Source organism: Wyeomyia smithii, chromosome 3 (assembly GCF_029784165.1).
Source record: "Wyeomyia smithii strain HCP4-BCI-WySm-NY-G18 chromosome 3, ASM2978416v1, whole genome shotgun sequence".
In the NCBI taxonomy this organism is placed as follows: domain Eukaryota; kingdom Metazoa; phylum Arthropoda; class Insecta; order Diptera; family Culicidae; genus Wyeomyia; species Wyeomyia smithii.
In genome coordinates this window covers 61579007-61603407 of record NC_073696.1, presented here as the reverse complement: position 1 = coordinate 61603407, position 24401 = coordinate 61579007, and the positions used below count along the sequence as shown (strand labels likewise).

General features: G+C 37.3%; 1 protein-coding gene and 1 non-coding gene across 8 annotated transcripts in view; both read left to right on the top strand.

Annotated features, from left to right (window-relative positions):
- The window catches only part of LOC129732231 (mucin-4-like), a 255175-nt gene that overhangs the window by 224326 nt on the left and 6448 nt on the right, over positions 1-24401 (top strand). For all 7 annotated transcript variants that reach the window (XM_055692890.1, XM_055692887.1, XM_055692885.1 and 4 more), the window contains one exon: positions 28-101. Coding sequence is in view for 6 of the 7 variants with exons in the window: in XM_055692887.1 (XP_055548862.1) it covers positions 28-101 (74 nt within the window). In the remaining variant the exon portion in view is untranslated. The remainder of the gene's footprint in view (positions 1-27; positions 102-24401) is intronic.
- Trnaw-cca (transfer RNA tryptophan (anticodon CCA)) lies at positions 7200-7271 on the top strand. Its single transcript has one exon. It is a non-coding gene; the product is annotated as a tRNA-Trp (tRNA).

Sequence of the window (24401 nt, the reverse complement as noted above, 5' to 3'; positions counted from 1 at the left end):
TCGTTGTTTTTTTTTATTTTTCCACAGGAATATGGCTAGTGTTACTTAGTATCAAAAGCAGTCACAGTGAAAATGCTGAACCCAGAGCATTAGAATTATCAGTAAGTAAAAAATATTAAATAACGATATTCAAATAACTCAAATTGGTCGCGGTGATTGATCATATCATTTTTGTTACTCACAATATTTCCTGACCCAAAAACATATCATTTCAGCATGGATCAGAGGCATTATTATGTTCCTAAGCTAGTTATCTTGTTGCTACGATGCTTTTCTTAGGAAGCGACATATAGCAAAAAATCGGATATTTTAATTCTATCCACTTCGGCGCCGGAAATACGCGGACGTCATTATAAAAATTTAATCCCAAGCCATGACAAATTATAACGAAACAGTGTCGATTAATTTTAAAAGAGATATGGACTCTGTCGTTAAACCATATGTATTACCCTATATATTTACGATGCGTCATAACCTTTTTAAGCGAGATTTTTACAGCATTCGGATGCAGCCTACGTTTACCGGGAAGCTGTTCAAATAAAGGCCAGCACCCAATTTTAGTTCTATTTTTCACCGCTTTTGCATTGGCGGTATTTTTTTTCGTTTTTAAGCATATCTTGCACGTATGGGTTAATATGATAAATGAAGATGAAGCGGAAATCCTCATCACCGAAGATCACTTAACGCGAACTTCTATGCTGCTACAGTCCGACTGTTTCACTGGAGGCAGGGTTGAGGTTCACCATTTGTTGAATTTTTTTGTTGAATTTTTTTGCTGTTTTGAAAAACTATCTTTCCCTTACAGTAGAAAGGTTGATTCATAATACTTGCGTCGACTAGGTTGTCCTCCTCGCGAATGTGTATGCTTCTTATATTCATGTCGAGCACTAGAAATTAAATTCGCTCAAAATAATCCGATTGTCAAAAGTGAAACACCCTAATGCAGCCTCCGATGCGTTGGCATACGTGTGAGTATGATTTTGTGGCGAATATCGTGAGCTCGACGCTGTTTTTCCGCGCGACCGCGCGAAAGGTATTTCATCGCTTTATGGCAACACCCATAAATTTGCCGAAATTAATGAGCGAAAGAAAAAATGTTTTGGGGCGATGCCGGTAGTTCGCCATCAACAACGATAGAGCCCGGAAGCAGTAATATTTTCTTCTTTCGCGGTTACGATGTTTACGAGCGGATTTACTCACCTGCTAAACGGCACCTCGACTTTTATGGAGAGTATTTTCCTCTGCAAGCAATTCGCAAATCGACGATATTTTAATTGGAATGGTGCCGCCAAGTTAAAATTTACAAAGCTGAATTCCGGCATATGGCCTGTGGCAGAGTGGCATTTCACTTTTTATAAAAATGTTGAAAACTGATTCTATTCTGGGGCTATCTCGAAACCAATGAACATTATTACAAACGTGTAAAATGTGATAACACATCTAGAAGCCACATAGATTCTCGAATCGGTGCTTTATGTCGATATGTTCGATTACTCAATGAGGAGAACGGGACGGAATCCTTGCACGGCAAGATCAATGAAATTCATCATGCACAGAAACGCATTTTGGTGATGCATCATGAAATATCGTAAATTATTCGACTTACCTGAAATTCTTTTCCAACAAGCTGTTGAACCAGCACTAAAGCAAAGCAAAGCCTTGGTGCTACATTCCGATTCGGAACTCGACCTTATGTTTACAGGATAAGTGCGGGACTAGCGCTACGATCCTACTGACACTAACATTCTCTTCCGAGTCGGGCGGTGCTCCAAAGAGTGCTCATCGATGTCTCTCTCAAAATTTCTTCTACGAACTGGCTCCAATAATCGCGTTCCTTCGCTCGGACTAAGCTTTTAAACTTGTTCTCAAGCTCCGAATACCGATTAAAGTCGTCGGGTTTGCCTTCCTTCCGAAAGGTTTTGAACGCGTCGGTTTCTTCCGCGTAGACATAGGACACGGATGTCCCACCACGAAGTGCGAGGCCGTGTTTTAACCTTCCCGCCGGGATATCGTTTAGTTTGGACTTGCGACGCGGCGTCAAGAATCAAGCTTGTGAAGAGGTTGTATTCTTCAAGTGGTGGGAGATCTTGAATCGACTCGACGGCTCGTGAAATCTTTTCCTCGTATAACTTCCAATCAATATTTCGTGTGAGGTCATACGAAATGTTATTCGATTGAAATTAAGATAGACAAATGATCACTACCGTGAGGATCCAGGATTACCTTTCATGTGCAATCCAACCGTTACGATGTCGAACATAAGGATAAATCTAGAGCGCTTGGTTGCGCTGGAGGTTTTGGTACACGTGTCATATCCACATTATTTAATATTGTCATATCGATGTTTTAGTTCAAAGAGGATCGGTTTTCATTAGAAGGGGAACCCCAAGCCACTCCATAAAAGTTGAAATCACCCAAAATCAAACGTGGCGAGGGGAGAAGTTCTATTAATTCAAAGAGCAGCCGTTTTCCAACTTGTGCTTTGGGGGGGATATATACGATATATATATTGAAGCACTACAAAGCTCTTTGCCTTGTATTGTCATTTGACGTGCGACAGCTTCGATACCTGGAATCGAGGGGAGGTCGATACGATAGAAGGAATATCACTTCTTAATCCCTAGAAGTACTCCTCTGTAAGAAGTATCTCGATCGAGGCGAATAATATTAAAATCATGAAAGTTAAGGTCAGTGAAGTGAGCAATGTTTCCCGGAGGGAAAATGCATCGCACTTGTATTTATTAATCAAAACTTTGAGTGAATCAATTTTGGGGATGATACTTCTACAATCCCACTGTAAAACAGAGATAGAATACTTCACTTCAGCGGGTGAATTACCCATCGCAGGATACAATCGCTGCAAGAAGGGGCCGTTTAGCAGTCAACTGCTTAAAAATGTTTTAACTTTAGGTATAAATGCCAGTAGAAGGCTTCTAAACAATAACTGAAAACTTTAACAGTCCAGATTCTGGCTGAATCTTAAACGAAAAAGAAGAAACTGTTGGGCAATTTGAAACTCCCTGCGGGAATTGAGCTTCATCAATCCCGGAGGAGTTTGCTTCGGCTTTTCAACAGCACCAACAGTTTTTATAGTATCTGTCATTTCAGATGGGGACCTCCTTTGACCTTTTCTAGAAAGATTAAGATAAGAGAGGTTTTCTCTCTTCCTAGATTTCCCAGGTTCAGCTAAAGAGGGTTCCCCAACTGAATCGTCAGAATCAGATTCATCAGTCGACAAAATCTCGAAAAGGTTCGGGGAAACTAATTCGGCGGCAGCGGCCTCTTGGAGCATTTCTGCGCTTCTTTCAGAGACCGCTTAATTATGTTTTGGTGCTGTTAGAGGCACTTTCCAGCACCTTCATCGCAGACATCATTTGCGTGTTGCTCTCCGCATTTGCCACAACGTTCTTTATTGCCGCAGTGAGTGGCCGTATGACCCAACTGCTTGCCCTTGTTGCAGTTCATTACCCGTGGTACAAAGAGGCGCACGGGTAGGCGCACCTTATCCACGAGCACATAGGTCGGCAGAGCAGTCCCAGCGAAAGTCAGGCGAAAAGAGTCTGATTGGGTGCAAGTTTTAACACCCTTGTCAAGCGATACCAAATGCAATCGCTTGCGATCGAGTATCTTTACCGGATGAAGCCTGGAGTCGTTCAAGAGGCCTTTTCCAGCCTTCAACAGATCCTCGACCGACAGACTCGAGTCGGTGATCACACCGTCGATTTCCGCTGCACGAGCTGGAATGTACACGTGGTACTCCAGCGTGAAAAACTCACAAACAGCAATCTCATTTGCTTGCTTGAGGCTTGCCTTAGTTTTCGACCAAAGACAGACAATCCAGGGCCCCGGATATCCATCCGGGTATAGTTTTGCCCGATGAATCAGGTCTTGTGAGGCAGCTTTTCCGACCCGCGGCACCCTGTATCAGCCTGTATCGGACGTAGAATCGATAGAGAATCTATCTCCAGAATCCCACGAATCGATAACTGTTTCGTCCATTTCGGACGAGAGAGGTAAAAATGTAGGCCTAAATATACCACCGATACCGTAGAAAATACAAAAAAAAACTACCATTATTATCCGCTCTGCTCTGCGAGGATATATCTTTTGCTGCTTATCTGCAGCCAAAGGTCCCAGCAGCTGCTGCTCCGTGCTGCAAACGGTGCTGCCGACATCCGGCGGTTCGGAGAACTTGCTTCTGCTGCCTTCCTACTGGCGATTATTTTCACAGCACAGAATCAAACCGAAAAACGACACGCGCCGTGACCAACAAGCCGCGCTCTACCCTACGTGGCGTTTATTTCACGTTTTTTCCGATAACCATCAGTGCACAATGCCCCAAGAAGGCAAAAAGTGGGACTTAATTCCATAGCGCCTTCCATTTTCATTCTAGCACAATGGTGTCTTCGGATCAATTATTTGTATGAGTGACCCGCAAACAAGAATGAAGATTATCGCTCGCGTTAATTTTCTTGGCAAGCCGAGAGCTCATTTAATAACCACAATTCTGAATAATTATGTATGACGAATTTGAAGTTCTCAAGTAGTACTACAACATTGTCGAAGAGAGTATTGCTCGTACTCAAACACCGGAGCTGTAAGAGGACACTCTGGCAAATTATCGCGATAATTATCACGACCGCGATAATTAACGCGATAATTTTCTTAAATCTGTTCTCACGGCCCCGTGGTTTGAGTACGAGCAACACTTTTTTCGACAAAGTTGTAGTACTACTTGAGGACTTTAAGCTCGTCATACAAAGTTTTTCAAAAATGTGCATATCAAATGAGCTATCGGCTTGCGAAAAAAATGAGCATGAGTGACAATTTTCATCCTTGCCCGCATTATCTCAAATTGTCAAAAGTTATGAAAAGTGTACTGTTTTAATAATAAAGAAAACTGTCTTTTTTGTGTTGAGAGATAGAGGAAAAGTTTTTTTTTTTTTTTTGGAAAAGTCGCAGAAGATTTGAAAATATAAAACTTTGCTGAATAAATGAAATTCCTCTCTTCATTGGATACAAAGTTATAAAGTAAGTTACTCAAAATTTAGATTTTTATACTTAACTTCCGTACTTTCCTCAAAGTTTAGCTCAAGTACTACAAACTGTTGCAGTTTACATTTGTTTCAATCTACCCATACTAGAGTACGGAGAGCATATGTTACAATAGATTCTCATATATCAGTAATACTGACTTTTCTATATTTGCATATAGAGTAATGGTTTATTTGGAGAAAGTTTAGAACATGTAAAGACATGATATTTTGCTGAATTAACAAAATTACTATCTACATTGGGTACAGAGTTGCAGTGTATTTTGTATGAGAGTTACTCCAAATTTAGTTTTTTGCACTTTACTTTTAATAGTTGCATTTCATTCTAAAGAAACATTGGGAAATATAAACACACGCTTTTGTCGAAGACCAGATAGCTCCAGGACTTTTCCTAATAAAGTTATAGCATATTTCAGATTATTTTTTCGATAACTTTTAGAACGTAAAAAGTGGGTCGATTGGGACAAATGGGACTTATAACAATTTGTAGTTTATGCGTTAAGATTTAAGAAAAGGTATTGACATCATGATTCCACTTTTTTTGCATTTTTTACCCTATAACTTCATTAAGCTGTCGAAAAAATATTCTAAAATATGCTATAACTTTGTAAGGAAAAGTCCTGGAGATATGTGGTCTTTGGCAAAAATATGTGTTTTATGTGCTCCAACAATTCTACCGAACAACGTTTTCGTGTAAAATGTAACTAACAAAAGTTAAGTACAATATACTAAATTTTGAGTAACTTCCATAACTTTGTACCCAATAAAGATAGAAATTTTGTTTGTTCAGCAAAGTTTCATATTTTCAAATTCTCTACAACTTTGCCAAATAAACTATAGCTCTATCCCTAATACAAAAAAGTTTGTTTTTTAAATTTGTTATAGTTAACTTTTAATAACTTTTGATAATTTGAGTTTATGCGGGCCATTCATACAAATAATTGTTTCGAAGACACCATTAAGGCAGGATGACGGTGAACAGCGTTATGGTATCAAGTTCCACTTTTTGCCTTTTTGGACCACTGTGCAGCGGTACTCTGCTTCACCTGTAACAAATTGTTTTTTTTTCTTCGCCTGTAGCAAATTGTTTAAGAAAGAGGGCTGTTTCAAGTTTTTGAAAAACTTTTACCTTTGAGACATCAAGTTAGTTCACGTTCATAGAAGGAAACATTTATTGACCTTGGAAACTCTGTCAATGTTTTTATACTAATATAGAGAATGTCACAGTAAACGGTTGGTGTCTGTCTATTCATGCCGCCTGTACTAGGCATGCTGGCATGTGATTCGTTCATTGTTAGCGAAAAGAGTCCTTTGAATCTTTTTATCATTTTTTACCGCTGAACAATAAAATAATAATAATGAAAACTAACGTATTACAAAATTTTGCATCATTTTATCTATCCAACAACATATTACCAGTTTCTGTTCAAATTGTACAGAATGTACCCCAGTATAGAAAACAAAGACCCAGTTCTACGTCAAAAAAGAGAGATTAAACCCAACCAAGTGAGTTCCCTAATCTATTGCAGACACATTGGCATAAGCCAGGCTTCCGCAATTCTACATTGACCTTGCGGTTGTGTCTCATAGTTAACATTTTTTTCTTTTTTCTTAGTTAAGTCCAGTAAAATATTGAGTCCTGAACTACACATCACCAACTAGAAGCGTTATCATATATAGTAGTTTCCCAATCCATCATTGATTTTACTCATTTCATTTTTTATTGCCAACTTTACTTCTGATATAAAAGAACTTTCTCCCATAATACGAACCTTATGATCATAATCTTCAATGTTTAATGTCTTTTCCCTAATTTAAGGCAAATAAATCCTTTTCAAAATGCTGTACTGTATATTGAAACTATTGTTGCTTCGATAATATGAATCAACCAACTCCTGAACTTGCTAGCTGGCGCAGTTCGGTGAGTGATAATTTGCACTTGTGCCTCGGTACACTTTGCGATAGACACCATTCAGCAGCAGCATCTAAGCGACAACGATATTTAACGATGCACGGCCGATTCGCGTATTGAGAAAGGTTGTTTAGATTCAATGTGTTTCGCAGTTCCGTAGCTATATTTATCAGCAAGTTCGCGCGATAACCAAAGTATCGTTACACACTCTAACGCCTGCCCCACCGACAGCAGACTCCGTGGCGCAACGGTAGCGCGTCTGACTCCAGATCAGAAGGTTGCGTGTTCAAATCACGTCGGGGTCAATATGAAGCCATCTTTTTTGCTGCGGTGCCAATCATTTTGGTACTTCCTTGCCCACCCGAAAAGTGGTTGCAATAAATTATTCTGCCACTTCTTTTCACTGCCACGGTCGCGAAGCTACGGTGATGTTCAGTATCACTGAGAGAGGTTTGGTCGAGAGTTAACTTATCTTTCCGTTGTCGATTGATGGCATGTGTTCCGCAGTCTGTTTTATTATTTCCGGATGCTCGGATTGTAAGTTTGGGGTCAACGTGCCGGGCTGGCGGTGTGTGAATGCGCGAACCATAAAGGTACGTAAAACCATTAGTCTAAACAGGTTGATTCGCTTTGTGTTTACTTATCTGATTGGGCGTCTTTCTGTGGGACGTGCTCCCTCTGACGGTTTGCCAGCAGGGGGAACCGCTTAATGAATGCGTCTTAATATTACCGCACGAAAACATAATTCAAATTTCGTGTGAGCTTTTGGTGCCTCTTAAAAACAGAGCGATTAATTTGTCTTGTCAGTGATACGGAATTAGTGGAATCGATATATTTTGTTGATTCCAACGCGAGACTGATCCGTTTTGTTTGCCGCTGTTACCGCTTTTCGTATACTTCCCTGTTTACTGTAAGCTATCATGTCGTGATTTGGTTTATGACATAACGTTTCGAGAAGAGAGACATTAATCTCTCCTCAGCATAGCCAGTTTCTAACATTATAGTTTCCTGGTGTTAAATTGACCGACAGTAGATGCCTTGCAGCTCTGTCATAGCCGTGCGTAGGATTTCCCTTATCGGCTAGAGGGCGGTTGGGGGAGGTGATCATTCTTTTTTAACTTTATAATCGATAATAATTATAAACTAGCTAATTAGTATAGTTTATGTATCCTGTGCATTTTCGTGCCTTTCGTGAGTCTTTCTTACAGATTCTGCGTTTGTGATTCTACCTTTCATGAATCTGCCTTTCGTGATTTCTCGTTTTTAATTTCCACCTTTTCAAGGGTGACTATTTTGTTAAAGATAAATTATTTCTGACTATTGGAATTCTATCAATTTTTAAATAAATTCTATAAAACCGTATCAACTTTAGTTATAAAACTATGATTTAAATTACAATTTTGACACGATTCTCTGTATTATGCAATTTTTTCAGTTTCAACTTTAACTCCAAGAAAAATCCATGCTCTTGTCTGTGAGTTTCACTGGAGAAACAATATCAATTGCCACCATCTTCTAATCTGAGGTCTTACGACACTGCGGTACATGCTCTGATTAACACACCACTACCAGTACACAGTACAAGAATTTCTCTTTCAACAGACCGATGTAAACGATGCATCTCTAACCCTTGCGGAGAAAGTAGCAATTATCTCACATTCACCGCAGTTAAACGAGCAATAAAAAATTTGCCCATTTTGTCGGAATCAAACATCAGTGTACATAAAGTTTGCATACCTACTTATCACTGCTGCAGGCAAGCATGCATATATTTTGCATCGTGCACGAATGAAACGAAAAAAAGAACAGCCACACTAACATTCACGCACAGTTGAACCCGTAAACGGTGTTGCGTTTTGATTAATCTTTGTTTGCATCGCTCTCCCGAAAAACAACAACGGCAAAAGTTGTCAAAGTGCTTTCACCTTGTACGACTTTTAGTCAATTTATCCATTACACATTTGCGTTTGAAAGTAAGTATTATTAAGCATATAACAGTACGGTAGCTATCAAAATTAAATAAATAATCACTTAAATTACACCGCCAAATTAACATGTATACATAACACTAAACACAAACCGCTCGTTGATTAAGGTGTTGAAAACTACATTTGCTTAGCTGTGCTCTAATTCCATTACTCTTCAGTTTTTTTTTTTCATGTGTTTCTTTCTATGAATATGATAGTTACCTCTGTCTGAACAGTTCATCGCGATTATCAATTGGCCGCACCGCTGAACGAGTTTTTTTTTATTTTGTTGTTTGTTGGGTCTCATTGCAGCAAGCAATGACCGGTCGGTCGGCGATGCGTTAAATTTAATTATCTCGGCTCATGCTTATTACCATATTGAAATTGAAATTATAATCCAAGAAAAGATATGAACACACCTGGGAAATTTGTGAATATGTTCAACTTTAGCAGAGAAGTAGATCGCAAATAGGTACCGTGGACCGATACCAGATGGTTTTTAATGTAACAGACCAACAACGCCGCACGTGGTTTGTTTGACTGTTTCGTTTGTTTTATATTTGCCGGTTCGCCATTGTTTGTTGTGGAAGGTAGGGTGGGATAATGGCTACTGTTGATGAGCATTTCACACTTCAATTTCATGGTAGGTGTGTTCGCCATTGAATGTGAATAAAAGTGCGTTAATTTGCGTGAAATATGTGTGCTCTGTGAATAGAATCCAACGAAGCAAGGGCTTTTTGTTTTCTGGTAGTCCACTCCACTATTTGAATTAGTTGAAGAAAACGCGCCTGAAACTCCTGAATATCGACAATTCCAATGACGGAAGCGAAAAGTCTGATCAACTAGCTGTCTTACGAATACCTATATCAAATTCGGTGTATCACTGAAAAATCTTTGTATAAACATTGATCGTGACAAATCAACCAAGTTTATAGCCGTTAGACTTTTTTTGGGTGTTTAAAGAAGCCCGCTGCAAAAAAATGGAAATTGCTTCAAATACGTACGGAAGGATTAAAGTACTCTTCTCTAATTGGGAGCTTCAACTAATAGTTGTAAGAGCTTGCCAAGATAGTTTTATAATGAGATAGCTATGCTGTGGCTGCAGCGAAATTGATAAGCCTCAGGCCATTATCGTTCGTAGTAGAGTGGAAGCTTTCTCTACCAATTACGGGGTGGAAGAAGTCTTTCTGCCCGATCTGCGAATTTGCATCCCCGATGACGATCTTGATGTCATGCTCTGGACACTCACTGTAAGTCTTCTCAAGGAGATCATAGAACTGCTCCTTCTCGTCATCGAGTTTACCATTAGTTAGTGCGTAGCAATTGATTAGCTTGTAATTCAAGAATTTGCCCTTCATTTTCAACATGCATATACGGTCACTAATCGGTCTCCATATAATGACACATTTCATCTGTTTCTTAATAAGCACGAAATAGGGTTTGCAATCCGGATTTCCAGGATCACGTAAACAGAAATATTGATTCTCGGGATTCCCGAGTTTCTCGAAGCATTTTGCATGATTTACTATAATTTTCAATACTAAAGCACTAAAGTGGGCATTACACAAAGCAAATATTTGCTTGGAATGATGGTCAATATTTGCTTGCCGTGTAATATCACTTTATTTGCTTCAATTTGCCGAATGGCGAACAACGTCCCTGTTAATCAAATAAATTCTTACACAGAATTCTACTCTCTATTCAGTTATATTTTTGAAAATAATTTGCATCGTGTAATGGCATAGCAAATATATTTGATAAAAAATGAACTAAGAGGTCTTGCTACTGTCCAAGTAAACAGAGTTTGGAACATTTGCCATAGTTTAGTTGTACACACAAGCACATATATTAGCCCGAAGAAATATTTTGCCCATAAAAGATCGTACCAAAAACAGCAACAACCTGCCTAACACTAAGCTTTCTTTTACTGAGCATGAATTTCTGGATATCAACGAGCAGATTGCTTTTAGTTTTTCGCAATTCGCCTGAGCTGATGTTGGATCAGAGTGGCCACTCTAAACCCGAAATTAAATTCCCGATTGTTTTCCCGGTTTTGCCCTGTTCGTTCAAATATTTTTCCCGGGTAATTGAACATTCGAATTCTGTAGTTTTACATACAGTTAAGGATTGAAAAAGCGTGACTTATTGCGAGCCTTATTAAAATCAAGAGATATTGTTGCAAAAATTCAAGAAATATGACGGACGTCATCTTTTCGGAGAGGATATGTTGTCTACAAGTATCTTATAAACAACGCATATAATACTCATTACCGGTGACTCCTAGGCCAAATTGAGTTTGAAGGGCCGGTCTTACCTCAACCATATAAGAATCAATATATAAAAGAAATTATGTTACACTTTTCTTGCAAAACGCATTGCCTCTTCCATCAGTGCTGCCTCTTTGTGGGTGTTCGCGAGAAGTTGTGTCTTTTTGGCTTCCATCGCTTTAATAGCACGGGCCGTGGCATTCTTTTCCGGGCTTCTTCATCTTGATCTGACTGCTCCTTCTTCTTTGCCTTCAACGATTCAACATATCGGCTATGTGAAATGCGAGCGTTGTGGATCAACGACTTAGTGATATCAATTCCGTCTCCTCCAGCGGCATCCTGTACTATGCTATGCAATAGAATCAAAATCTTCTCAGTAAACACGGTCAAGTTAGGAAGTAGGGTTTGCAATCCCGGGAACAATTTCCCGGGAATTACCTTTTCCCGGGATTCCCGGATCCCGGGAATAGATATATTGATCCCGGGATTCCCGAGTTCCCGAAAGCAGCTTTAAAGTAGGCATCATACGAAGCAAATATTTGTCTGGAATGACAGTCAATACTCGCTTGCCGTGTAAGTCGAATCATTTGCTTCAATTATTCGTTAAAAATATTTGCTGTCTTATCAATGAATCAGTGAATGAAAAATTAGCTAGTTAGTTCACTACTGAGCGAGTATTTGCTCGATTTTTTTCTTTGTTCATTGAAAAAAAATTTTGAAACTTGTGAATTGATAAAACAATTGGAATCCGTAAATCAATACGACCAGAAATAAATAATTGAATAAAACTCAGTCAGTGTAACTTGGGCCATAGCCACGATTTTACATAAAAAACCAAGCCCGAAGACATGTTTTTCCCAAAAAATTCAATTCCAACAAAAGCAAATATTTGCCTCGTTTAATGCCTGCCAGTTTACTTGTCAACAAACTGAAAATATTGGACACTGCAGTTTCTAATTTGATACCTTTTATTAAGAAACATTATTTAAAATCTCATTTTTACTAAATTTTTTTTCTATTCCCGGTTCTCGTGAATTTCCGGGAATTGAGATTTTTCATTCCCGTTTCCCGGGAAGACAATTCCCGGGAATATTGCAAACCCTATTAGGAAGGTTCTTGCCTGAACCGGCTATCAGATCTCTACAAAAAGTATCAAGGCGCTTCTCGCTACGGCGCACAGTGGGAAGAAATCAAAAATAGTAGGACATTGGTGTTTGTGACGAAACGCATGGTTTTAACGTTTCGATATCTTCTAGGAAGTTTCTATGTTTTATAAGTACTATATTTGGCTAGTAAATTTTTTTGTTTAAGGGTAGATGAACTTGGTAACTTCCTTCCGACACATTGTAGAACTTGCTATTTCGAGCAAGTTTGTAGAGGATTGGGAAATTCGATCGTTTAACCTGACAAATTTATAAGGTATAAAAGTGAAGCACCCCCTTAAAATGTGTTTATGCGTGATAACGCCTTCATCTTAATGTTGCCGATGTTCTGCAAGTGTTCTACAAACTTCAAACTAAGATTGATTGTCACATATTTTTAAAAGAAAGTGTATCGCTATGTCTTAACCCTATAGTGCCCAAGTTAATTTTCAGACGGACCATCTAAAGGCGGCACAGGGCACTAGAGGGTTAATTTGGAGGAGTTATGTTAGTTTTTGCAATTTTAGGCCACAATTTTCAAAACAACATATCTTGCGGAAGGGCAAATATTGGCAGCTACTTTCAGTTTCGTTTTATTCGGATACTTATTTCCTCCAATTATGTATATATATATATATATATATATATATATATATATATATATATATATATATATATATATATATATATATATATATATATATATATATGTATATATATATATATATATATATATATATATATATATATATATATATATATATATATATATATATATATATATATATATATATACATATATATATAAATATATATATATATATATATATATATATATATATATATATATATATATATATATATATATATATATAGGTATATATATATATATATATATATATATATATATATATATATATATATATATATATATATATATATATATATATATATATATATATATATATATATATATATATATATATACATATATATATAAATATATATATATATATATATATATATATATATATATATATATATATATATATATCGCACTGGAATCAAAAAAATTAAGCTGGGATTTTTTTGGAATTTGATTTTTTTTAATAACTTTTTTTTTAATCGAACAATCGGTGCCCGTAAATAAGTGTGCCATGGAAGTTCGGTGATTTGACAGGTGCTCGAAAATTTGAGCTAAGTGTTGAAATGTTTGACTTCCGAGTTGTTCGACGTCTGGTTTAGGTCAGATTCGCGAGTGCGAAATGGAAATGCTATGAAATATGTACAGAATAATAATATGTGGAGAAAAATTGAATTCGAAGCAAAAACAGGTTAACGTGGAGTTATTTTACAGGTTGTAGTTTTTTTTTTATTTTGGTGTACACCCCTATTAAACAAAAAAATTTACCATCCAGATAAAGTACTCATAAAACTGAGAAACTTTCTAAAAGACATCGAAACGCTAAAACTATGCGTTTCGTCGCAAACACCAATGTCCCATTATTTTTGATTTCTTCCCACTGTGCGGCGGTAGGAAGTCAGCAAAGTCTCCGTCGAATGCATACTCAATAGTAGTGAGTATTCTTGGCGACATCTGTCAATTATAGTTCACGCGAGATTATCTCTGTGAACCATGCAAAAAAAAAACATTTGCTCTAGGCAAAATTCGAGCCGTTTGACTGCTACTTCCGCGGAGCTTACCATGGTCAAGTTAGCTTCGAAGAGGAAGATGAATAGAAAAGGAAAACTGATATATGCACTGTAAGAAATGTGTAGAATATACCGTCAGCCGGGGCGAGATTGTACCATCCAGCCCGTGACTTGTCAGCCATCTTCTCCGGGTCAGAAGACTAATCTTTTTTGGTTAAGTATTCCAGGAAACTTATTCAAGAAAATTTTGGTCTTGTGATCGCCATGAGATGGCTGATAAACAATGGGTTTGTATGGCACAATCTCACCCCGGCTTACGGTACTCAACTGATGCAATATTCAGTGAAATTTCCTTTTTTTCCTGGTGCTAAATAATCCTAGGTTTTTTCTCGGTTTGATAGTCACTCTGTTGGACCCTCCGCATCTACCCCAGCCAGTCCAGTCACAAATCAGTATACATTAGGGTCCGTCCACATTTCACGTGGATAATATGTGGATATATGTGGTCTAATGAATGATATATGTGGTCCAATGAATCCACAAGTCCGATCCTTAAGATATGACCAGGTTGCTAGCCGGTTGTTGTACATGTCGAAAAAAATTCAATCAAAAAGGTGCCCAGCTGAGTATGTTCTGTTTTAGGAAGGCATCAACTACACGCAAAAGTTGTAGTCTTGTACAATCATTGTGTCTTCCCGATTCGCACAAATGTTGCACAGAAATCGCACAATAAATGTGTGAAACGCATAACGCAACAGTTGTACTGCGAATACATTGACATAGAATGAAATCAGAATATGTATCATATACCGACACTTTATTTCTTACGTCGAGTGTATTAGTGACTGCATGGAGCAGTGCAAGCAGCAAACAACAACTTGTGAACTCACTAGATTTAAATAACTATAATACTCGATCGATTTATTTCGATGGATTTGGTCATTAAAAAGTACCATTGAATGATTTGAAAAAGAAAAAAACGAAACAAAATTGTGTTCACAACATTTTGTAATCAACGCTAGCTTCACCGTAAAACCCTCCATTCCACAAAGCCACAAAAGCGTTGCCGATTCTTTATGGCAACACTTTAAATTGTGAATAATTATTATTTGTCATCCTGTGCACGCGCGTTTTTTTTCCAAGCGACGGAGAAATTTTTCTCTCGCTCATATGATTTCCATGTACGTGCGACGAGACTAGACACATCACATACAATTTGCAGGTTGCTCTTTAGCTTCTCTTTCGGTTCGGATTGCGATGTCACGGCGCTTTACGGAATGAGCGAGACACCAGTGCAGTACATACTTGATACGAGTGTTGTTAGTCTCACTTATGCTGTCGGTGCGTGCTTGCTGCTACTCAGGGTAATGCATGAAGAAGAAAGAGTATCTTGAAAGCGTGTGTGCAGAAGACTGGAGAAAGCATATGTCTCGTTCTCAAGCAGAAAGAAAGAGAAAGGTTTTGCTTTTCGCTCGCTTTGCAATGCTGCTTGATACCAGTTGAAATTGTTTAAGTGTAGTAGTTTGGGGCTTCCAAATACATTGGAAAAACGCTAGCGCATTAATTGCGTTATGCCCAACACGCAATCATTGTACTGGTTTCAAATCACATCCACAACTGCGCTAAAAACGAACAATTTTGTACTGGATTTACACCATCCAACTTTTGCGTGTACAAGAAGTAATACTCCGTGATTATATCACGCATCAAAAACCTGTAGTTTTCATTGTACAATAATATCCCTTATAGTATAGTTAATATAAGGATGCTTAGAGTAGAAAAATGCCGTTTAATACAATAAAATTCTAAGAGATACATAGCTGTTGATGAAGGCCTAGGGAAACAAAAACTTTATCACGATGATATCACGTGTCAAAAACTTGGAATAGAATTGTTTTATATAAACTACAGAAAACAGCGCACAGAGTACACGATGAGCGAGAGAAAACTCCACAAAGAGTTAATTTTTGAACGTTTGTAAGACTATCGATGATCTGCTTGCTGTGAATTGACGTCCCGGTTAGAAAAAATCATGACAATTCAAGCCTCAGTCGTACATTTTATTTTTCTATTTATTATTTCCTACATTTTTCAAATAAACAAATAAATCACAAACCTAAAAAGGAATCATACTGGAACATGCCAAATTTCCCACCAGTGTTTAACTCGATTATTGATACCGTTGGCAGTTTGTGTGCATAGGAGACGATCTTTATTCATCCAATCAATGGAAAAAACATTTTGTTCTTTGCTGTTGCTCAACTTGTTTGTACAAAAATGTATAGATTATATAGAGAAAAAGGAATTTTTTGATTGCATTTAACAAAATTTGAATTGCTGATGAAATCCTTTTTCAAAATTTGGAACAGCTTATTATCTACTTTCTTCTCAAGACGTGCTAATTATCACGATTATTGTGACACTGAAATTACTGTATATTGAGAGGCAAATAATGTTCTGATTTACACGCCTTACAAAAGTGAAAGATGACCGTACGGAATGATTTTTTTTTTTTTCATTTAGGTCAAACGATAAGAGAAACCCCCGAACTCGTAAATCTGAAAACTAACGATGATCTGTTACCAACAGTTCATTCGAAGGGCCGCAATTGTTTTCGGTATCACTTTCCAGCTTGACGAGGCTCAAATCGAAGGCAGAATAGGGCGTACAATACGGTGAAAATGATTTTTTTTCGTGAAAACGAAGCTACAATAAGCACGTTAAAAGAGCTCGGCAAGTTGTCTAGGTTTGTTGCAGGGTGGTGAACATTTTCCTACAAATTGCTGCATTTGTTTGGGACGAAGCGGCATCAGCCAGTGCTAAAGCTGCCAGTCGGCCGTCCGCGGAATATGAAAACAATTTTCTCAAATTGCACACTTTGCATGAGATCAGTGCGGTGGCGTTGTGCTGTGCATTTACATAGTTTCTCGAAACTACCGGTTGGCCCGCGATAATTGTGCGGTGGGCAGTAGATATGAAAGAAAGTGAACTCTAAGCGAATAAAAGCAAAACAAGAAGGTGATGATGATGATGATGGTGATGAAGAGCAAAAAAAGAGCTAATAGAAACCAGAGGAGGAAAATCATTTCACTTTCTGATGTGCGGTGCTCAGAAAAAATGCTCACGATAATGTGCTGCTAGGGGATTGGTTCATCGGCGGTGCGCACTGGTCATGCGAAATAAAAAAAACAAAGCTACTTGGACACGGTTAATGTGGTTTCCGTGTGAAAATCCGACTATCTGAATAATAGGTTACTATGGGGAGTTCGCTACCGTAAATGGCGATGCGGTTAAGATGTTTTTCACGGATAGTGTGGAACTAATGAGCTAGTGAATTGAGAGTTCTGATAAAGATACGATTCATGGTCGACTATTTGTATGGAATAATTTTGCAACACTGGTGAATGCATATACTGACTAATACAATAATAACAACTAGTTGAATTGAAATAAAGTGTTTGATAGATTGGTTTCTCACCCCAAATCTATCACCCAGCGTTTGGGGATTTTGGATCATTTCTCAACATGCTGGCAGTTGTCACTTCAACGTGTTTCGATGCATTTTGGATCAGAAATTACTATAAATAATAGTCTTCTTCTATTAAATAAAAATCAGTTGGTGTCTGTTAAAAGGCGTTTCACTTAAAATAGAATCAACGGATTTGAATGATTCTTTTTTGTTTGTTTTGTTTTGAACTCCGACGAGTTAATAAGCCATAAAAATAAAAATAATCAACTGATAAAGTTAAAAAATATATATTTTCGCCTTTTCCCGCCTTTTACTCCAAGAACAACGTCATTAGATTACTATGACTGCAGGCTATAGGCAGTAGACAATCTTTTGTAGCGTCGTTATTGAGGCGTCGTTGTTGAGTAAACAAGCACCTGTTAAGCTGGTATTAGACGAAGCGAATATTTGCTATTTTTGGTACGAATTTTTTGCACAAAATAAAATCTGTTCCAAAAATAGTAAATATTTGCTTCGTGTAATACCTGGTGCAATGATTCACATATAATGTGATATTCGTTTTCGCTGCCTACTACACATTTTACAGTGGTGCAGAAAAGCCATAATTTTGGTGTAGCTCGAAAGCCAACATAATATAATATCAACACTCTTACATATATTTTAAGCTTTATTTCATTAAAAGATTGTAATTGCTTCCGCAGTTAAGTGAATATAATTGTAGGAAAATTGTAAACCTACTTGTCAAGAAAAAAAAAAGAATTTAAACTTAAACCTTAATCTAATCTTACACCTATCTTACTGACTCTAAAGTGAGCTAATCATTGTAATTGAGGATTGCAACGATTTTTGTCGGAACTTATTGATAATTTGGTTTGACATATTTTCTAATGTATCCACATTTGTAAGCCTGTGTAGTTCATTCGTGCTAAACCAACCTCAATATCATTTTCAGAAGTTTGTTGTGAATCCTTTAAAGCATCTTCTTTCTGGTTGTACAACAACTTGTCCAGATGGGGACTGTATATAACATTGCTGGTTTAAATATTTGTTTGTACATTACCAGTTCATTCTTGCGACAAAGTCTAGATTATCTGTTGATAAGAGGATACAAACATTTTATATATTTATTGCACTTCGTTTTGATATTCTCAATGTGCTCCTTGAAGGTAAGATTTTTATCATAAATTAGCCCTAAATATTTAACTTGGTCAGACAAATTTAAGATTGCACCGTTCATGATTATTGGTGGGTTTAAAAAAAAGAAACTCTTGGTTTATGAGGAAAAATAATTAATTGTGTTTTTGATGCATTAGGAGAAATCTTCCGTTTCTGCAAATACGAAGGAAATATTCTCGAGGAACATTTCAAAAGGTCCTATCTGACATTTGAAAACAAAACCCAATTTATGCGTATCCATTTAGAAGAGCTCCTTGTCTTTAAGCTTAGTGAAAAAAAAATTGGTTTTTGATTTTTATGAAAAAATAGAGTATCCGAAAAAAACGTCCAACTTGAAAAGCAACACAATATCGCACAGCTTTCTGATTGGATCTTTTTACCTACTATAGTAGGCCAATCTGTTATTCGAACAAAAACTTTGACAGATGCAGATTGGACCTCGCACTTTCAACTGTTGCAAAACATGTTAAAATTCTTTATCAGTGAAATGAAGTGAAGAAAAGGAAAAATGAAGTTATCTTCGTCTAAGCTTCAGTTGCTGCTCAGTAAGTTGGAGAATTATTTCGGAATTACTTAAGTTATTTGTGATACTTTGGTTTGCTAGATGCCGCCGAGAGAATTGATTTGCGTCTTCGAAGTCCAAAGACCAGAAATCGCATGACGATTTTTATCGCGGTTTTAGTATGTGAGTAAGCTCAGCAGCGGGCAACAACGGCGGTGGTAGTAGTTAGCTGCAGTTCTTACCTCTTTCAGTTCGGCTTCCCTTCGATCTGAGAATCAGTGAAATGAAGTGAAGAAAAGGAAAAATGAAGTTATCTTCGTCTAAGCTTCAGTTGCTGCTCAGTAAGTTGGAGAATTATTTCGGAATTACTTAAGTTATTTGTGATACTTTGGTTTGCTAGATGCCGCCGAGAGAATTGATTTGCGTCTTCGAAGTCCAAAGACCAGAAATCGCATGACGATTTTTATCGCGGTTTTAGTATGTGAGTAAGCTCAGCAGCGGGCAACAACGGCGGTGGTAGTAGTTAGCTGCAGTTCTTACCTCTTTCAGTTCGGCTTCCCTTCGATCTGAGTTGGACCCCACCAGCGGTAATCCAATTTAGATATCGTTGGGTCAATACAACCCGAAACTGAAAGAGACTCGCACCGCCAGGTGAATGTGAATATTTGTAGCGTGTATCCCTAATATATAAGGTGTGTGGCTTGCTATATAGCGTGTGTGGCTAGCGTGCGTGGCTTGCTATATAAAGTGTGTGTATGTTTATGGCGTGTATGCATTTCTGTAGCGCGTGTGTGCATGTTTATAGCGCGTGTGGCTTGCTATATAGCTACGTGGTTTGCTATATAGCGTGCGCATGTCCAGCGTGTCTGTGCATGTCTGTGCATGTCTATAGCTTGGGTGGCTTGCTATTTAGCGTGCGTGGCTTGCTATTTAGCGTGTGTGTGGTTTTCTACAGAGCGTGTGGCTAGAGAGCGTGGCTTGCTATATAGCGTGCGTGGCTAGCTGTATAGCGTGTGTGTATGTTTATAGCGTGTTATAGCGTGTATATGCATGTCTATAGCTTGTGTGGCTTGCTATATAGCGTGTGTGGTTTGCTATATAACGTGCGGCTAGTGTGTGTGGCTTGCTATATATGCTATATAGTTTATAGCATGTGTGGCATGCTATATAGCGTGTGTGGCTAGCAGTATAGCGATTGAAATTTTCATATATACATAATTGCTAAAAAAAAGACCTCATGTAGAATTTAATTATCACTGTAAATCATCCAAAACTAAATAAAAATTAGCCATGTTGAAAAAATATTCACTTGTCAATAAATGGCATTGACAAACACAATTAACCTCAAAGTTTATCTGAGCTAGTTAGCCTGAATCACATATTATTTCACGCAAGTCTTACTAATTGCAACAATCAGTTGTAAAATTACTACGCTATCGTAAAATGCAGAAAATTGTTATTTGGACTGTTATATCTGTTATATAGATGAAGAATGCACTATTTGCCCTTGTTTATAGCCTCTTCGTAGCCACTGCCTAAATTACGATATCTTAATGCAACTTGATACAAAAGACAGCCACAAAACAATTCAATTTCATTCTTGTTTTGGATACGGCAGCAAGTGAAAACGCGGTGCCGGCTACAGAGGTAAACGTCATCTGGAGCAGAGAGACTATTAAATTAATTAACCCCAATTAAGTGTATTCCCAAACCTATTCCAAGAAAGACATTGACATAAGACAGGCTGTCGTATTCTACGTTACCTCTGCGGTCGTGTCCTATAAACAACCTCTTCAACTTTTCCTTTTACGGAATGCTTGTATCGTCACAAAACAGAGATTTTTCACATCCTGGTGGTGAATCAGGAAGATCAAAATTTACGATATTACATATATAAGACTGGGCCCAAGATACTTCCTTGAGGTACACTAGCTCTAACAGGCAATCTTTCAGATTTATAAATAAAATAGTTAACCTGGAGAGTGCGGTCTGTTAAGTAACGTTGTATCATTTATGTGATGTTAAGAGGAAAACAGAAATTGGACATTTCAGCTATCAAACCTTTATGCCAAACACTATCGAATGCTTTTTCTATGTCTAGAAGAGTTCCTGAGTAGTGATCTGATCTGATCGCTTTTGTGATACTTCATTTTCAATAGGACTCATTACGTTCAAATTGAAATTATGAACACTCTCGAACTGCTGAGCAAGTTTTTGAGCTTTTTGTTCATTCGTAAGAAATATGTGGTCACCATCTTTGAGGACTGGAATGGGCTTTGAAGCTTTCTTAAGAACCTTCGAAAGCTTCCAGAAAGGTTTGGAATATGGTTTTAGTTGTTCAACTTCTCTCATGAAATTTTCATTTCGCAAGAAAGTGAATCTATGTTTAATTTTCGTTTGTAAATCTTTGAAAATAACTTTCAAAGCAGGATCACGAATTCTTTGATATTGACGTCTCCGTATGTTCTTCAAACGTATGAGAAGTTGAAGCTCATTGTCAATTATTGGTGTATTAAATTTTCCGAAGTGGCTCCTGAATGGCTGCAATATAGGTCGATTTGTTTCGAACTATGTTTATTCACAGATTTCTTTGTAGTTAACGGTATTCCTTATATGCGCAAGACAGCTAAACAATCAAAGTTTTCGTTTCCTTCATTGAAATTGTCGATATTGATCAAAATGCAGGAGTTTGAGGCCTGTTTTCTTCGACTGATTAAAATAGGCGCTACTGCTTAGGCCGTTCCTGACCCTACCAGAGTTTACGTGATTGTGAGCAGCCTTTAAAATCTTTTTGTGCTTTGTAGTCGTGAATATATTTCAAAATACAATGACTGTATTGTCAGTTACATTTTTGATTTCCATAGTCTTCATACGAGACCTGAACAAAAGAAAAGTAAAGTAGAGTAACTTAAACACTCAATTGAGAGAAAAATGCTAATCGGAATTTTTCAAATACTGCTACTTAATAGGTTCAAGGTCAAATTTACCACCGAATAGGTGCATTGCTGCCACTACCCGATGGCAAATGTCATTGAAGCGAAATTCTGACAGTAAACTACAAAGGAGAAGTCGTATTTATCCCGCAATTTCCCGTGCGTCTCGCATTCGCGATGACTATTGATGAAGCCGAAGGACAATCACTGAGAATTTGTGGCATAAACCTCGAGTATTCATGCTTCTCACAAGGACAGCTCTATGTTGCATGTCACCTGACCCTGACCCCAACACTGTGGAATATAAAGAACTTAATGGCTAGAACCGCCTTGACCACTTTCACATGTTTCGAATATCCCGAATTTGAGGCTTGAATTATTTAGAATTCCAAAGCTTTTTATAAAATCTGTTCCAGTAAGAATGGCTAGGCAGAAGGGTATTGCTATATTTGCATTAGGCCCAGCTTTTAAATATTTGAAAAGATAACGTGAGAATTTCCTTAAGAATATTTGAAAGAATGACTGTTTGTTTTCAGAAACGTATTGAAATTATTTGATTATGATTGAAAGGAGCTTTATAATATTCAATGAAATAAAAACTAAGAATTTTACGAGCGCTGGATTGAAAAAAAAACTGAAAACAATTCAGAGCTAAAAATATCTTGAGTAAGTTTTTTTAGCAGCAGTTAGATATTTCAGCTTTTGCAATACAACAATCATTAAAACTCATAGCGGCGGTGCGAAGTGTGCCGGGTCAGCTAGTTACTAATAATTTTATTCGACATTGCTTCTAATGTTTCAATACAAGTAAGCCCAAGTAATTTGACTGTACCAAATCAAGAAAAACGCTTCAATATCATTTTCAGTATTTTATTTTGAATCACTTAGAACATCTTCTTTTTGAAACAACAACAAGCCTAGATTGGTACAGCATAAAACATTGCTGGTCCAAAAATTTGTTTGTCCCTTTTCCATTCCATCTATTTTTTTTTAAATCCTTTTCAAACTGCTTCGTTTAACATCTCTCCAAAAACTGATTAGGATTTTAATGATAACAAATATACATAGCAACTTGAGTATCTAAGGGAATATGTTATTTAGAAGAAATAACATTGGATTCCTTTGATACGTTGCCACAAATAAACGTATATATAGCTTTATTATTATTATTATTGTTATCACTGCCTTATACTCTGCATGTAGATCAAAATATATTCTTTAAACAAAGTTTAGAATTACTATTGATGAGTTGATTTGATGCACTTTGTTTGAATATTCTCAATGTGCTCTTTGAAAATACGCTTTTTATAATTATAAAATTACATTATTTTTTGTCAGACCAATTTCAAATAACCCTATTAATCTTGAAGACGTGATTATCGCTTGATCGGGAAAAAGAAGCTCGAGGCTTAGGAGGAAAAATTATAAATTAAGTTTAAAAAGCATAGGGGGAATTTCCTATTATTTTTTTTCAATTACAAAGAGCACATATTTAAACTTTTCTGCAATCGACTGCAATAACACGAAGATGTTTTTCCTTTTACGGAATTACTGTTATACAATCGCAGAATAATGACCTTTTGCTTCCTGAAGGTAAATCAAGAAGATCTGAAGTAAATATGTTGTACAGGACTGGACCCAAGACTGAACCTTGAGAATTTTGAATTATGGTGGACAACCAGTTAGATATTATTTTAGAAGATTTGTTTTTTAATTCTTAGACAGCCTTCAAAAGCGTTTTGAATATAGTTTCACTCTGGTTTCAAAGTAGGGGTAGTGGGGGTAAGGCCGGCCCCTAAGGAAAATGATTCTTCAGTAGCACTTGATGGCGAATATTGTTATATTTCTTTCACAGAATCATTACCCAGATTGTTTTCTACTAGATATGAAGATTTTCAGTACCTTCTAATAGTTATTTTACAAGGAGTAGTGAAGGTGAAACCGGCACCCCTTGGGGGTAACACCGGCACCTAAGTTTGTTCATGAATTTACTCGAATTAACTGAACCAATTTGAATTCGGAAACCGCCGAATGAGAGATCTTACATTTCTGTATGTTACTGTTGAATTTGGCTGTTGTCGGTTAGCTGGTTCTGGGGAGATTTTGCGGAACAAGTTCCGGTGAACATTATGTATAAACAATGAAAGAATTTGATACTCGGCAAGCCTATCATGTGACACTTTAAATCATAGTATTTACTAGTTTCATCGGAGCCAGGATCACATTGATCACACTGGAGCATATTTCAAATACCACCAGGAAAGCCGTCAGTTTTGTGACTTGATTCAGTACATTTGACACCTCTAATAACCCTTGGAATCATTCA